The following is an 18,258-nucleotide window of genomic DNA, read 5'->3' as shown; positions in this document are numbered from 1 at the left end:
TGTGATCGTTGGATGCAGGAGGGTACGACGGACCGACGTGTTCGATCGCATCCACCTCAGTGCACCACTTCACGTGATGACAGGCGTATTGTGCGTATGGCAGTGACGGATCGCTCAGCCACATCACGAACCATAGCACAGCACATTCAGTCTGTACCGCATCATCCAGTGTCTGCGCGTACCATTCGACGCCGTTTACAGCAGAGTGGTCTGTCCGCAAGACGTCCATTGCTTCGTCTATCCTTGACGCAGAATCACAGACGTCTCCGCCGCCAATGGTGCGATGAAAGAAGGATGTGGACGGCACAATGGAATGAAATTATCTTTACTGACGAGTCACGCTTCTGTCTGCAACACCACGATGGTCGGATTCGAGTCTGGAGACACCGTGGAGAGAGGATGCTGAACAGCTGCGTTATGCACCACCACTGGTCCTGCACCGGGTATTATGGTATGGGGCGGTATTGGATATCACTCTCGCACTCCTCTAGTACGCATTGCCGGTACTTCAAAAAGCCAGCGCTACATCTCCGTGGTCTTGGAGCCAGTTGTCCTTCCTTACCTTCAGGGCTTGCCCACAGCCATATTTCAACAGGATAATGCGCGACCACACGTGGCACGCATTGTCCAAAGGTTCTTCGTCAATCGCCAGATTGAATTGCTTCCCTGGCCAGCTCGCTCTCCGGATCTTTCGCCGATAGAAAACATGTGGTCCATGGTTGCTCAACGATTGACCCAGATTACATCCCCAGCTGCCACACCAGATCAACTTTGGCAACGCGTGGAAGCTGCTTGGTCTGCTGTACCCCAAGAACACATCCAAAGTCTCTTTGAATCAATGCCGAGGCGTGTGGCAGCGGTGATCTCCAACAATGGCGGTTACTCTGGCTACAGATTTTGGCAGGAACCACACTTCGCAGAAGTCTATAAATTTAATCATTTGATGCTTGGTCAACATGTTATCTACAAAATAAATATTGTTGCGATATCTCTTGTCTTTCTTGGTGTTGCAATTTTGGTGGCCAGCAGTGTAATTGAATGTTTTGAAAGATATTATGTTTCGGATTGTTTTTAAAACTATTTCAATAAATAGAAGAAAACTTACGTCATCCAATATGAAATCATTAGTATTACATGGAAACACGATAAAAACCACGTATTTTGAAAAATAACGCGTGTATTGCCGATTTATGTGTAATGCACGCGTTGTTCTTTAGCACAACGTAGTTCAACGCGGTTTTTACTCTCCGTTATTTCTATACTCATGTTAGTGATTCTCCCCCAAATATAATGTATCTTTCTATTACGGTATATAGTATATGTAAGAGCGAAAGGGAAAACACTTAGGGTGAGGGTGGAAACAGAAATCTACTGCATATTCTCCTATCAATTTATCTGTTATAATGTTTTCCCTTTTTTTTGCCATTTATTCTTTTTTCTTCCTTTTCTTCAATTTTTTGCGTTCCTTTTCTTCTTCCTTTCCCTAACGTGCGGTTTCGTTAGGTCAAGGTTACCAGATTTATCACCGACTCGTCAAATAAAGATCATTCAAACTTGTTGCCAAAAGGTGTTATGTGAAAGGGGTGACATACATATCTGTTATTGTAACGCTGTCTTCAATCGCATTGGTGTATTCTCTACACATCCTTTTTGTAAAGACATTTTAATGCATATGTATTTGTTTATCACCTTCAGTCTGCATCTTGCAATTTCACTGATTTACGTATAATTTGCCATTTCCTACAATCTTGCACATGATTTGAACTATTAATTATTCCTCATCCTCATATTTATCAGCAAATGTATAACGAATACAGTAAATTATTATGTGATGCTGTGGAGTTCACTAACACGCCACTGTTACGCAACGTGGGATTATAATTGCCCTGAAATTTCTGCGAATACCATTGTTCATAATAATTTATGTTTTTGTCGAAACAAATTGGTAGTTGCCATTTGTAATACTTCATATACAGATGATTTGATTTATCTCGCATTTTAGGGGAACACTTCTTGCTCAATTTCTATAATTTAGATTCTCAAACCGTACCATAATACTTCATCCTCAGTTTCTGGCACACAACGTCGGTTTTGCTACTCTCTGTGTTCGTGGTTTGCTACCTTCAGTCACGATGCTGAAATATTGTCTTGGGAGGCCCTGGACACCAACATCCCCGTAATTTTACGCGGGTACAATTTTCTCTAATGCTGAATGAATCATGTTTTTGTTTTTGACTATTGCTACAAGTGGGACCTGTGATGTATAGTGTGGCTGCCACACTAGTAGTCCTTTATGTGTGTCTGTGTTTTTTCTTGCGCAATAGACTGCCCTCAGGGTTTCATTATCGGTGTGGCTGGCGCTTTGGGGTCGTCGTGCTTACGCTGGAAGCTTGTATTTGAAGCAGGGGCCGAGGACTTTGGTCAACTCAATTTTTAGAGGGGTTAGGGAGATCGAAACTGTTGGGTGGACCACCCCGTGGTGAGGGGGAAGTTGTTGCTTATACACTCCACACACACATTGACGACCTTTCAGTAAGAAATTGCTACGGATACGAAACGGGGGTAGTCGTTCGGTAGGGAAGCAGTACATGAAAACAGAAATCCAAAGATTGAAATACTGAAAAAAACTAAACATCTATATAAGATCTGTGTTGAATTCATGTCGTTGGAAACCTGAATATGTGTATATGGAATTTATGTGACATGGAATAAAAAAAATGAAGAAACTTCAGAGAATATATACACGGAAAAATAAGAACAGTTTAAAGAACCCAGATCTCAGAATTTTTATAGCCACACAATATTAAAAAAAATCTCATTCAAGGCTTATGAAAATTCCAACTATAAAACGTTATGGCCTCGAGATCGTCGAGGAATATTAAGAATTTAATGCGTGCGGGGCGAGAAGAAATGTTGATGGAATATATTTATCTTTCAAAATGTCATCATAACTTTTTTTCAGTGAATGGAGTCGAATCATAGTGACTATAGAACGAGAAATTGAATGAACGGTAATAATATTTCTCTAAAGCCGGAGATAATGTCCCTGTACGGACCTTTCGGCTAACTGCATTACTGTATATTAACTATACATAACCCTGATCAATCGTCATAGCTGCTACCATTACAAATCCGGGAAAAGATGGCCGACCATCTCTTCTTTCCCGAAGAGATGGTGGCGAATAAGCTGAATATTCTGCTGATAGTTCAAGGTCTAACGATTTGGACTGCTTGACATGTATTCACTTGTCTAAATAGTGGTTCATCTGTTTTGGCCGAAGTTATAGGTTCTCAGAATAGTTTTATGAAGAAAGAGAACAATTGAGTTGGCTCAGACGCATAAATTCTGATCACCATCGTGAAAAAGATACCTTGTGAATCTGCAGATTGAATGATTTTTCAAAGATATAACCGTTTCTTGATCTGATAAAAACATAAGGATCACTCCGATTTGCCCCAGGGGCTTATGTAGATTCGAGTCTGAGGATCGGATTCAGGGCAATAGAGTAAGGGCTGTCTCCTCCCTCTGAAGTTGCTCTTGCCACCTTGGCACAGTGGGCGTGGTCTCGACTCAGGTGCGAGACGTCACTGCTTTAATACTTTTTAACGAAAGTGACCTTGAAATACCAGTGTAGCCAATGGCTATAAACAGCAAACCGGTTCTGTCAAGGTGATGATGTCAGCTGCTACCGACCCCGGCACGTCATGAAACAGCCCTTATATAGCTCTGATTAGACTTGTTAGGGCAATCCTGCACAGCACGAGAGGTTCTGCAAAACGCGCAACTTGCGTTATACATCTCGAAAAGAAAAGAAACAAGTTACAGGTATAAATCCTCTAAAGGGGTCTGAGCAGCGCAACTAGTCCTGCTGATGTAGGAAACTTCCTAAAAGGTCTTGCTACCTAGGGCTCTAAAGAGTCATCCTCTTAACTCATTTTAATAAAAGAAACAACAATCGCCAGCAGAGATCTTATGATCCTTGGGCAACGGCGTTACTATGCTCAGAATTTAATTTTGAAGTTCCTATCATCTTTTCACAGTGTTAATGCACAAGTTCACGCTAAATAATTTTCCTTGGGAAGCACTCTACAAGTTGAACTTTACTTATACTCGATTCACAATTCAATTTACTGTATTCTATAAACTACTAAATATTCAATTCAGTGTGTAGAATTCTTAATTACTCTCTCCGCGGCCTCCCTTGGACCGACCTACCGCTCCGCTATCTCAGATTCTCTCCTGAGTGTCTCTCCTTTTTTTTTTTCTCTGTCTCCTGGTACTCCGTCAGTAATAACGCTCTCTGGCGGCGACTGAGTCGTTTTTCGCGCTGGCGCTAACATTACTAAAGTTTTAAAGGTACATCTTATCTCCATTAGACATTTGTATTTCTACAAAATCTGCTTTACCGTTCACAAAAATCGAGTTCAGTGCAATAGACACAATGTTATTAATCCCAGGAGACCATATCAAATTTTAATTTATCCTAACCGAATAAAAATATTTTATGTCAAAATTTCATTTACTTAGCACCAAAGCGATACTCCTTGAAATTCAAAACGAAGGAAATTAAAACTCCTTCAAAAAATGACTGAAAAAAACTCGTGCTTTCTATTATTAATATTGAAAAATATTTTTAAAATAGCGAATCTGATGTCTTGTTGTTTATTTTATCATCTATTTTTCACTCTAATTTTGAAATAACATTATAATGACTGATATTATATTTCATTGAAAAACTGACACTACTGTTGATGACACTACTGTGACACTACATGATAATATTAATATTTTACGTCATTTTTTTCTTACAAAAAAATTGGGATCTTCATATGACTAATAAATTCTAACAACATTAATGGAAACCGTTTCATTTCATACATGTTGAATTGTATTTGTATATTTTTATGAATTATGTACATGAAATTAATTGTATCCTTTTCATTTATGATCGCCAGTATGGATCGTATGATCTCGGTGATCTTATTTGTCCTTTGAAATGTACATGATATATAATAATTCGTAATAAAACTGTAATTTGAAAAAAAAAAGTTATTTTATTTACAATAATTTAAATTATTGTGGGCTTTTAGGTTTCATTGACCGTTACAGTTTGTGGGCCTGAGGGACGTACGTAACGATAACTCAATGTTGTCGACAGGTTGAGTCCACCTGATTTGTTTTGGTGGTGGTGGCAGTTCACACACCTTTCTTTTTTTACTTCAGGTTGCGAAGCTGTGACCGCAGCGTTTACAGAGCTCTATATTCTTGAAATTCTTTGCAAGATGATCTAATTTGCCAGCATCGAAAGCACTGGAAGTATTATGATATTTCTGAATCTGATAAGAACAATGAGATCCTTTTGCTAGGAAAAGACAGAAAGTGCTCCCACAAAAAAAAGTCCGCTGAAAAACAGAAGATTTGATGATCCTAACGTCTTTTTAAAGTGACAATTTCTCTACACATTCATTTCTATGCAGACTTATTGAACTGGAACTATTTTCCCTAGAAAAGACAGTGTGCTCGTGACAGTTCTGCTTCGAGTGCTATCAAGTTCCGCTGTCGGAGAGAAATCCAAATATTTACTCCTAATAGCCACACACTTAAGGTCTGGACACACATATTCGCACCGTGCCAGGACCGCAGCTCGGGCGTCAGTTGGCCGTGGCTCGGCTCGTTCCTCTTCAGACCACACATTTCCGTGTGTTGCCCGTGTCTCTACCGTATGCTGACTACTAGCTTAACGAAGCTGTGTCGATTGCTTCAAGGCTTTGCAGCCGGTTCGGTGCAATCAAAATGTTCAGTAAATTAATTAACAAGAGTGATTTGGATATAATAGCCCTAGCGTAAATTAACAATAATTAATTGTTCTAAACATTTCTGTAAATAGTCTATACATGTATATAATTTTTTTTTAATCTATCTGTATATGTGTTCGTGTATGTTTTCTAAAGAAATTTTTATTTTGTTTTATTTTGGATTGACCTCCGATAGATTTTTTGTATGTGACGAACCCGCAAAAAAAGGACAGGATCTTTAAATGCAGCTGAAAATAAAAAGACGGCCATTTGCTTAGTTTACAGTTTGGAGAGAGGAGATTATTTACGGAGTGATAAAAGAGAGGGGAGAGAAGAAAAAAAGTCATTATAATATATATATATATAAATTAAAACAATCTGTTGGGGAGAACGGTACTCTCTTCCACACTCGTTTTTATTCAGAGTCAACCGCCATCATAAATATAATCATCTGTAGGGGCAGATGGTGTCCAATTCCGATAACACCTCGGAGAAGTGTATCTCAGCTCAGTAGGAGCATATTGTACGAAAGAGTGAGCATATCTTTTACTCTGTGTGTGTGTGTGTTCGCGGAATCTTCTAAACTGAAAATTGGCTCCTCTGCAGATGGCAAATGGATATTAAAATCAATAACGATTGGGGGTGTTTAGTCTGCCGGGGCTTGATTCAATGATAATGCCTCTCCAGTACTCGATAATAATTTAAAGCACTCATTGCCAAAGTCCCAGTCGCTGAAATATCTTTGTCAGATATTTAGCACAAAGATGCTCAATTTTTTGGAAGGTGTGGGCCACTTCATTGTTTTGAAATATTTCGCGGGCTTTTGAGTTATTCAGAAATGAGCCTCGATTTTCCAAGATTATCTAAAAAGAAATGTCACGTGCCGCTTAAGTGATCTGCAAGCGTGCCGCGGACCACTCGAGAGATCTGGAAATATGCCACTAACCACTCAATAGGATAATCTGCAAATGTATCACGATCCACTTAAGTGAACTGGAGGTGTGCCGCTAGTCGCTCAAGTGATGAAATATGCTTGAGACCACTTGAGAGGTTTGTTTTGTTTTTTGTTGTCACGAGCCGCATCAAATGCTTCCGAGGGCCACATTTGGAGCACAGGACATGGGTTGAGCATTTATGGCTTAACATGTTGCGTCTCATGTGAGTACCAAATTTAAAATGTCTCCTATATTTTCACATAAAAAAAATACCCAAAAATTTTCGAACCGTTTTCTAACTAATTTATGTTCAAACCAAAACAATTATTCATTTATCATCATTATTCATTCAATTATCATCAGAAGTTAAACCCGGTTAGTTTTCCAAGTTTATGTTATTATTTTAACAAAAATCTCCCCGGCAAAATTTCGTTATATGCTATGAAACATAATTTTAAACTTGGTTTTGAGATCAAAGTTGTGAAAATGTTTATCCATATGTTTTCTACATATTACGCTAGTGCCACGGAACCGATGCCAAATGCGCCTGAACAATTTCGGGGCACGAAAAATGTTTAGAACACACCCCCCTCCCTTTAACAAGATTTCATATATTTTGTGGAGAGGAGTGAATCGGCATCATGAATGAATATACACGAACGCTAAGAAATACCCCATAGAAAAAAAAAACTAACTACAAAAATGTGAATTAACAGAAAAAAATTAATGGGGGCAATTTTAAACTAATGTGAGAAACCGTTTCCGAAATTAATGAAAACTTTAGAATCGATGGATTAAAAATAATTGAAAGAAATTATTTCAGTACCAATGAAAAATTAGAATTAACAAAAGAAATAATTTCGGAATTATATTGAAAATTCAGAATTAATGAAAATCAAGAGAAATAAATAGAATTAATAGTTCTCCACAATTGATGAAAATTGAGAAGCGAAATAAAATAAATGAGCTCTTTTATAAGAAAATATATCTGCTCTCTCTATCCCGAGACCGCACCGTCAAATGTTAATTAACACAAAAATTGATGGAGATAATTTTAAACTAATGTGAGAAACCGTTTCCGAAACGAATGAAAAATTTAGAATTGAGGGATTAAAAATAATTGGGAGAAATAATTTCAGTACCAATGAGAGAGAGAAAATTCAGAATTAATAAAAGAAATAATTTCGGAATAGATTTTATAATTTAGAATTAACGGAAGAAATAATTCCATAACTATTGAAAATTCAGAATTAATAAAAGTAATAATGCGGAAATTGATTAAAATCAAGAAATAAACGGAATTAATAATTCAGCAATTGATGAAAATTGAGAAGCGACATAAAATAAATGAGCTCTCTCCTTTTTTATAAAAAAAATCTGCGCTCTCTCTCTCTCCCGAGACCGCACCGTCACCGTAAAAATATAAAATAAACTACTTGGTGACGGTGCGGACGCGGTGCGGTGACGATGCTCGGCTACGGTGCGGATACGTGTGAACGGCTGCATTGCTTAGCAAAGAATTATTCTTTGACCGCGTGATGACCTACACTCGGCCGACGCACGTGTCGGGCACGGTGCGGATATATGTGTCCAGCAGACCTTTACTGAACGCTTAACTGGCTATGTAAGAGATACACGCCCAACTAGCTGTTAATTCGGCCCCAACGCCTTTGGCTATTCTGTTTTCTTGTCTCACGATGAGAATCAACCGTGGTCATTTATGCATTTCGATGTGCTAATAAGATCGAGAGCTACGCTTCAGAGAGCCCATAGACAATGAAATACGTACCTCGTCATTGGAATGTCCGTAGTAGGGCTGCTTCCCATAAGTGAATATTTCCCATAGAACGACACCGTAAGCCCATACGTCGGATTCGAGTGAAAACTTTCCGTATGTGATACTCTCTGGAGCCATCCATCTGATCGGAAGCATCCTCGATCCACCAATCTTTTAGAAAAAAAAAAGAAATATACATATCTAATTACGTATTTCGGTTTCGAATACGGATTCGATCATCAATGTACATATCTGACTAATTAAAGTTGCAGAAGAAGAAGAAAGTATACCTTGTAATAGTCCGACGTATAGATATCTCGTGACATACCGAAGTCTGAAATTTTTACAATGAGGCTTTCTCCGACCAGACAGTTTCTCGTTGCCAGATCCCTGTGCACGAAATGTTGCGACGACAAGTACACCATACCACTGGCTATTTGTAAGGCGATATAAACGAGATCCGACTGAAAAAACATTGAGATGGAGTGTGTATCAGAATCCATACCTCTGATTTACGTGTCAAATAAAAATAATATTAGCAATCGAACATTCATTTCAATGCATTAGAACATGGGCAAGCATTGTGCGGTGATTTGAACCTTTTGTACTATATTACATCAATATTTTCTATGCAAAGAAATCATCAAAATGATTAGTAAAAGCATTACGTGATTCAAGTCGATTGTAGGCTGGTTATTGGGACGCCTGAACCATGGACTACTGCTACGAAGGAGTTGCGCCAAATCACCAAACTGCATGAATTCGAAAACCATCCACTCAGTTGTCCTCGGTTCAGCTTTTGAACACAGAAACAAAATTTTAGATATACAGGGTGTCCCATAAATTCGTAAATAGTTTAAAAATTCATAAAAATTGAAGGAATTGATGTATTTGAATGTGGTTTGCGAAAAAAGTCATTCTCACGAAGGGGGATTTTCTTTAGTGCAGAAAAATAGTTAAATTTTTTGTTGATAGAGGGCGCTGCTCGAAATAATCAGGAGTGACTGAACCTGAACCTTTCTGCAATCTCTTCTGTGTCCGGAACGTTAGTAAAGCTTCATTCGGTGATTCGTGGCTGAGATGAAACAGCTTCACCAATAGTGCTTCATCCACCAATTCCAACATCACAATTGATCTGCATATTTCCAGTGACTTGCTTTTGTGTAGTGCCCACTATCAACAAAAATTTAAACTAATATTTTTCTGTACAAAAAAGCAATTTCAGAAGCAGACAGTATTCGTGCTTTAAAGTTGGGAACCCATAGAAAACCAACTTCAGCCGACCAACACTATGCCGTTAGTAAGGATGGACTCTGGTAATGCAAGTCCGTTACTATGGCCACTGTTAAAAAAAAGCCGGGAAAACACATGAATGGCGGTGCCTAACACAAGTACAAAATCGTTGATAGTGACACATAGCCTATCCGTGAGCATTCAAGCATGAAAATTCATCTGACCTTCCTTAACCCCTTTACGATGACGAACGTAACTCCAGTGGTTGGAGTTGGGAGTGCTTTCAAACTCCAGTGGAATAAACTCAAACAAGTTCTCCTCATTTTCTTTCCTCTTTCTTCACCATAGCGAAGCTTAATAGTAACTTTATATCAACTGAAGTTGCTTTTCCTTTCCCTTCTTTCTTTCTATACTGTTGTTAATGATTTCCTCCCCAAATATATATATATATATATATATATTATGTATATTTTTATTATATGCACGTAAGAGCGAAAGACAACACGTAGGGTTTGAAAAGAGAATCTAAAAACAAAAAATAAACTTTTATCTAAGTTTATCTTATCTATCTTATTAGGGGCCATTCAAGTATTACGTAAGCAGATTTTTAGCCATTTTTGTCCCCCCCGCCTTGTCAGAAAAAGTCAGCAAAACACTGACCCCCCCCCCCCCCCCCAGCAAAATTTTGTCAGCAGCTTAGAATATTTCATATCTTCAGAAAGGGGTGGTCGATGACGTAAGCAACCATCAAACCCCTTGTCATCAAAAGTCAGCAAATCCGAAACCCCTCTCCCCCCCCCCTCGATGCTGACGTAATACTTGAATGACCCCTTATACCTTTTACATATTTTTCTTTTCCTCCCTTCCTTTTTCTAACATGTGGTTACGTTAGGACGAGGCTACCAGATTTATCGCTGATTCGTTAAAGAAAGGTAATTGAAATTTGTTGCCAAAAGCTTATACGTGAGCATTTCCGTTTTGGAGCGGTTAAAGAGTCCATAATTTTTACGAACGTTGTCGTCATTGATCATTTGAATTTCATGATGATACAATAATCGCTACATTTTCTTTGTAATCAGCATGTCAGTATGTATAAAGTCATTCTATATTTGGACCCCTCAGTTCAAAAAAAGCAACAACTCAAAATTCTATGTTTCAAGATATCAAGATTCACTTTTTATGGAACTGAATGGGAATCAAATCATTGCGGAGCTTGTTTTCAAAAGGGAACATTTTCACAATTACTAAATTTACAGTAAAAGTGAAACAAGAAGATTTTCTCCGGAACGGGGCTACTTTCCATAAGTGGAAAATAGCCCAGGTTTCATATGGAAGTGGTATAAGAATATTTAACTATTATGTTTCTTGATCGACACTTAAGGGAGTTACATACATTTAAATTTCGAAAATGTTCCGTTTTGAAAGGAAATTAGTGGATATGTTACCTTTTTATTAAAATTGGAAATTTCACCAAGTCACAAAAAGGGTACTCTTACAACTCTCTGGCGAGTAACATGAGAAACATAATCATTCTACAGTGGAACTTTCCATAACGGACAATCCCATTGGCGGAAACCTGTACTAACGGAAACTTCTCTGAACTACATCGACGGGGCTAAATGTTTTTACTATCTATTAACGGTCACTACTTGTTAGCTCCAATCTGTTGATCAACTGCCAGTGGGTGGAGTCAACTTTTATTCGAAGTGTGACAACATAAGGAGTGAGACGATGTTTTTCTTTTCGTATAGGATTATTTCTTATACAGCATAAACAACAGAAAACGATACAGTTTTATCTTTTGCCTTGTTTATTATCATTATTTTCGGGTTGGAGAGGAAAGCATTTATCAGCTCACGCGAACGTAAAATATTTTTTCTCGAAAATGGGTGGCAATTTGTAGAAGCTTCAGTAATTTCCATTGTGGTAGTTATGAAGAGGAGCAGGAAAATTTTAAAAACCACTTAAAGGGTTAATTACAATAGGGCGCGTATAAGCCGAATATGGAGTTGTTGCCGTTTCGCATTGTGTAGAGGCATTTCCCATCGTTCTCATGGGATTCAATTTTCTGAGTGGCCTTTTTGAAACGGGGCATCGATTTAACTACTATAATATCATCTATGTACTGCAAATTTACCTTTTATAACAACACCCATGAGTTTCAGTATGTTTTCGTGATGGAAGGAGGACATGATTTCAACCTCCTTCTCAAAATCAGCGTGAGCTTCAGACGTGGCGCCATCTTTCAGAAGCTTTACGGCAACTGGAACGGTTATACCAGATGGAGATGTGTACAAGCCTAACGACAAAAGATGAAATTATATTATTTTGTTGCATTTCTCTTTACAAAGTTCTGTTTTATTCATCGTCGAAATTTTAATGATGGAAGGACGCGTTGGAATAATTATTCGTTTCAGTTATTTTATTGAACACTTGGATTTTAATGGTGTGTGTCATTAAAATCCAAGTACCTGTAAAACGTCAAGTTATGAAAAATTAAAGTTCTGCAACCATTTTCCAAAATTATTTTTCTAAACCTTGTTGCGGAAACCATACTCAACTGAAAAAGAGATTCATCGAACCGAGTCTGCACAATAATCCTATCGTTTTATTACATAAGGGGAAAGTCTGTTTAACCTGGAATAACTTTGACAAACTTTCTAGTACAAAAAGGATCCAATTGACGTGATCATTTTAAGTATTTAAGTTTTTTACTAGGGCCATATGTGTACTCAGGTACAAAATTTAATATTTATTTGGTCACCCTGTCCTAAAAAACACAATCATAGAAAGTTGTTGCCCTTCAGTTGTCTTCTGAGCCCCAAAGAAGTCATGTTTTTGAGTTAACTATTCACCGAGATACAGGGTGGTTGTAAATAAACTGACTCTATTCAGACGTATGTAGCGTCCATTCTGGTGGAAGTATTTTGATGAAACGGACCATGGGGGGGGGGGGAAGATTCAAAGAAGAAAAATTAATTCAATTTTCGACCACCAGATTACATAGTGGCGCTTTTTAACGAAGTCATCTTTTCCTGAACAATGTATATATATACCACGTTTCAAATACAAATACAACGCCACAACAGACAAAATGCCCAACGAGGTGGCTGATAAAAAGATGCCCATAAAAATATGAATGTCATGTATTTCCAAAAATACAGCAACCCAATTAAAAATGCAATTAACAAAAATTGTGAACAATATATACACATGATAAAATATTATACAATGCCCATAAAGAATACTTATGGTTGTCTTATTCTAAGTATGGATAGCTTCTCAATTTACCCCAACATGTTTATCGTATTTCTTTTTAAACGTGTCAATTGTGTTACAATTTACTACCTCCGGGGGTAAGCTATTCCATTTATTAACAACCCTATTAGAGAAAAATTCCCTGCGACACCTGCCCTGTACAAAAATTCCCTGTACACAATGATATACGTCCAACACAACAGGCGCTACATAGGTCGGAGCAGTGTTATCCGAAAATACAATTTTTGAGAGCACCTTCATGCATCTCCAAAATTTTAAAGGGTGGTTTTTATAAAACGAGGGGCAGTTTTTTTAATCAGTGAGAAATAACATCATTAAAAAAGCGTCTAATATTTGAAGGAAAATATTTTATTTATTTATTCATTTATACAATATTGTTAGCCTTGAAAGCCTATATATTGAACATATATATAGCCTACATATCTCCAATAAAGAATGTGGAATGAAAATTGTAATCGTTCACAGTTAATCAGAACTTTGGTTTATTCTAAATTGGATAAATTCAATTCCAGATTCTATCATATACAAGGCAAGATTAATGTACGACTATTTACATAAAGACATTGTACGATTATGAACTGATTAACTGTAAGCCTATGCAAGAGAATGCGGCTGAATGTGACATAAATATCATTCCTCAACGAAATTCGAAGTGGTAAAATTGAATTTTGATGAGGGAATCACGCGTCTAGATGCGTATTGACGAACACTGGGTCAGAATAGTGTCAGTATAATTCAACTGACACCACTCAGCCTAATTATACTGACACTACTCTGAACTGTATACGCCCCGGTGGCGTTAAAATTGAATGGTGGTCAAAAATTAACTTATTTTTTATTGAATCTTTCTTTTCCATCATGGTCCATATATCATATAAGCATATACAGTCGGATCCCGTTATAACGAACTCGAAGAGATCGGAGAAATCACTTCGTTATAGCGAAATTTCGTTATGAAGGAATTCCAGGTATTCGCATTGTTTCTATGTAAACTTATCTGGGGTATTAGAAAAGTGTTCGTTAAAACGAGATTTTCGCTATAACGGTATTCGTTAAAACGGGATTCGACTGTACCAAGTTTCATCAGAATACCTCCAGTGAGCGCTACATACGTCTGAGTAGTCTCAGTCTATTTAAAACCACCCTGTATCTGAATTTAAAAAAAAGCACTGAAATGAGGGAAAGAACAGCATATCAAGAGTGAGATGAGCTTGTCCGTTGCTTATTTTATGCGGTTTTCCTTTTATTTTCAGTGATTTTCGAATAATTCAAATTTCTCAGCAAATACTGTGCGTAAAGAAAATATGGAATTCTTTTCCGTTGTGCTCAAAAGAGACTAGGCAACAATTTTCTAATTGGAATTCAGAGATCAGAGTGACTGTATAAAAAGTATTTTTACTTTATTTTCAATACAACCCTTTGCAATATGAACGACGTCTCTGATGTGTATACGTATCTGATACCTTTTAAAAGGCTTCTACACACCAACTCCAGTCATATATCGCCATACGGCAATTTCCAACCAGTGGAGTTGGGTGGGAAATGAAGGAGCATCTATCGGTGGTCGCCTCAGGTTCTGTAGGTAAAGAATTTGGTTCTGACGTTCAATTCCCGGATTCGAACCTATGGACCTTGATGGTAACCTTCATAGTGGAAGACGAGCATCTTACCACTACGCCACTCAGGTGCGACTCCTGCACAAGGGATACTGAAGTTTTACAACTGATAGATCCTATTTCTAGGAAGCTCTCCGCACGGGGATATTGGTGTATTGGCGACGAAATAAAATAACATACGCTACGGAGTCACTGGCAACATTGAGTGCTTGTCGAACGCAACAAAAAGTAGTACTTTTTCGAATTTGAAGTGTGTTTCTCTCTAGGATCAATAGTTCGAGAGTTATTCCAGGATAAAGGGATTTTCCTGTGCACCATATATGTACATACGATTATTATGTTACACAAATATAGGCGATCAATATTATTATATGCACTAAATTACGTATTTATATTGTCTTCGTATGCACAGAAATCATAAGTTCCGCTGTGAATGTTACACTCTCGTTCTTAAACCGCAAGAAAAACTACACCAGAATGTACTTTGAAATAAATATGAATATACCTTTATGTACTTTGCCGAAACATCCTTCTCCGATTTCTTCGAGAAATATGATGTTTTCCTGCGGGATTTCCATATCCCTCAAGGCTTTCATCAAAGGACCATCCGGCGAACTAGAGTAATAGTTGGGATTGGTGACGTAGTGCTGAAGGCACTTGCCCAGCGACGCCGCATTTACGATGTGCCCTCTATTCCTGCGGAAAAAGAACGGCAGCAGGGGAAGGTGCCGCCTCCTACGGTTCCAGAAGCAAGCAACGAGGATCACGAAAGTTACTAATATAAAGGACGCTATGCAAGCTACGATTACTGCTTCGGCGGCATCCTTGCCGATCGTAGTATGCATTAAAGAAATGCTCGAAGAAGCATCTTGCGAGGAGGAATTCCTGACCTGGAACGGATATAATACATTACGACATGAAAAGAATAGAGGCTCGTGAAATACAAATAACACTTGGAAGGAATTTAATGTGGTACGAGGGAATGGCACAGGCGTGGAACAAAAATATGTTCCGCTTCTTACAGTCGGTTACGTGTTCCGGCATTAAAACGCGAAACATACCTTCAGTGTTAGTAAAACTGAGGTGAATAATTTACACGAATTCTCTTTATACGAAGCTGAGTAGCTTCATAAATTCATGCCGCTGGAAGTTGGAGCGCCAACCATCCGACATGCGAATATTTGTAAATTAGTGAACGTTTATGTCATGTTATGCACGCGAATCAAATAATCAAATGTCAATGAGAGGTAAGGTGTATATATTTAATTTATAAAAACGAATAATATTTCATCATAGATGTTTGAACAATTCCTTAAAATTATTGAAAAGTTATGGCGCATATACAGGGTGTTCCATAAATTCGTAAATAGTTAAAAATTCATAAAAATTGAAGGATTAGGTACATTTGAATGCGGTTTGCGAAACATTTATGCTCGGGGGGGGGGATTTCTTTTTTTGCTACAGGAGAAAAAAAAAAAGTTCAAATATTTGTTGATAGATGAAAACGTATTCCGTTTTCTAAAACGTATACAATGATCCAACGTATTCCGTCGTTGAAGGATTTAACTATGTTATACATCTTCAGTTTGCGAGCCCATTTCCAGGATCAAAGTTGAACTCCAAGCCAAATTTCGCAGGTTGCAATTCCTAGAATAAACTTTCAAAAACTCGCGTTATAGCGAAATCATGGAAAGTCAAACAGCGTAAAGCGAGAGATACCTCTATTGGAGGAGTTTTTTTTACCTCAACCACGAATCACCGGCTGAAGCTTTGCGGACGTTTCGGATACAAAAGAGATTGAAGAAAGGTTCAGGTCCAGCCACTGCTGTTTTTCTAACAACGTATACGACGAAATAGCAGTGACTGGACCTGAACCTTTCTTCAATCTCTTTTGTATCCGAAACATCCGCAAAGCTTCAGCCGGTGATTCGTGGTTAAGGTAAAAAAAACTCCTCTATTTAGGTATCTCTCGCTTTACGCTGTTTGACTTAACGCGATTTTTAAAAGTTTATTCTAGGAATTGCAACCTGCGAAATTCGGCTTGGAGTTCAACTTTGATCCTGGAAATGGGCTCGCAAACTGAAGATGTATAACATAGTTAAATCCTTCGACGACGGAATACGTTGGATTTGATATAGCAGCTAAAACAAATATGACAGAAATAATTCTCCGATTCATACAACTCATCAGATCTCACTGATGAAAAACGTTTCGTAACACATTGACAATGACATGAGAAATTCAATTACAGTGAAACTAGAGTTTTCATGTTTGCGAAGAAATATGTGGAATTCTCTGGCTTAGAGATAGAATATCACCCGAATCTCGACTGTTTGATTAAAAAGAGTTATCACACTATCATACCAGGCTCTTCATTGAAGAAGACATTCATACTCACAAGAATCAATCTAAAGTAGTGAATGCATAAAAGTATTACCTTAATTCATTCACATTGGCTAAATTCACGGGATTTATTCATGAGTTTGAATAATTAATTCATTAAAAAAGTTCCTTTTAATGAATATTAAAATTTTAAATTTTTTAATCTTTCTGAAGAAAACTAATCACTCTGTCCCTATCTTTCTCATGTTAAATTCAACTCTGTTTACGCGATTTCGTCTTACGCAACAATTTTGCTGACCCAATTGCAGTCGAATCCCGTTTTAACGAATACCGTTATAGCGAAAATCTCGTTTTAACGAACACTTTTCAAATCCCCCAGATAAATTTACTTAGAAACAATGCAGAAACCTGGAATTCCTCTATAACGAAATTTCGTTTTAACGAAGTGATTTCTTTGTTCTGTTGGATTTCGCGTTACAACGGGATTCGACTGTAATCGCATAAAACGAGGGAATGTGTAATGCTTTATCTACTAATGTGAATATCACAATGAAAGCTTTATAAAAGAGCCAGTAATAGGAAAATTCAGAATTGAGCTTTTGATCATGTACACTACATTTATGGAACTCTGATTTGCATATTTCAAGTGATATGCTTTCATACAGCACCCTCTATCGGGATAAACCATTTTTTGGTATTAAAAAAAACACCATTATTGTGTGGATGTGTGAGAAAAACTTTTCCCACAAACCACATTCAAATAAAACTATTCCATCAATTTTTATGAATTTTTGAACTATTTACGAATGTATGGGACACTATGTAGATAGTCATTACGGGAACATCGCTAACTATCACCGAAGTGATCGCTGTCAGAACCATGCATGTTTCGTGTTATACTGGCGCTGTCCCGCGTCTTCCATATTTTGAAGTGGAGATGATGAATGCTTGAATTTTCATGTTATACAAGTATCATGCAGAAAGTCTGCCTGCTTTCTGTGAATCGCTAATGGCTGCTACAATAGCCAAAATATACTGACTGTCATAAAATAAATCGCCAATTGGCGGGGAATAGAGGGGACTAAAGTCGATTCAGACATACCAAAGCAAAATCACCGAGCAGGGAGCCGAATCTGCAGTGAATCGAATTTCATGAAAAAAGTTAAATATTTTCATAGGTTCCTATTAGAAGTTATAAATGTATAAAAACAATCTTTATATTCACAAGTTAGGTGAAGGGAACGAATTCAGGTACGTTTCGATAAAAAAACCCGTACAT

At 37.6% G+C, this 18,258-nt stretch overlaps 1 protein-coding gene across 1 annotated transcript in view; it reads right to left on the bottom strand.

Moving 5' to 3' along the window:
• The window catches only part of LOC149077634 (BDNF/NT-3 growth factors receptor-like), a 102,693-nt gene that overhangs the window by 16,323 nt on the left and 68,112 nt on the right, over positions 1–18,258 (bottom strand). The window contains exons 4-8 of the mRNA XM_089245180.1: positions 15,142–15,526; positions 11,879–12,040; positions 9,177–9,304; positions 8,799–8,972; positions 8,521–8,679 (exon numbers count right to left, since the gene is read on the bottom strand). Of these exons, the coding sequence (XP_089101306.1) occupies positions 8,521–8,679; positions 8,799–8,972; positions 9,177–9,304; positions 11,879–12,040; positions 15,142–15,526 (1,008 nt within the window). The remainder of the gene's footprint in view (positions 1–8,520; positions 8,680–8,798; positions 8,973–9,176; positions 9,305–11,878; positions 12,041–15,141; positions 15,527–18,258) is intronic.

Source organism: Pholcus phalangioides, unplaced genomic scaffold, assembly GCF_987345545.1.
Source record: "Pholcus phalangioides strain wild (caught in Gottingen) unplaced genomic scaffold, Ppha-v1.0 ptg000015l_1, whole genome shotgun sequence".
In the NCBI taxonomy this organism is placed as follows: Eukaryota; Metazoa; Arthropoda; class Arachnida; order Araneae; family Pholcidae; genus Pholcus; species Pholcus phalangioides.
The sequence above is the reverse complement of the archived record's forward strand: the minus strand, read 5'-3'. Positions and strand labels throughout refer to the sequence as shown.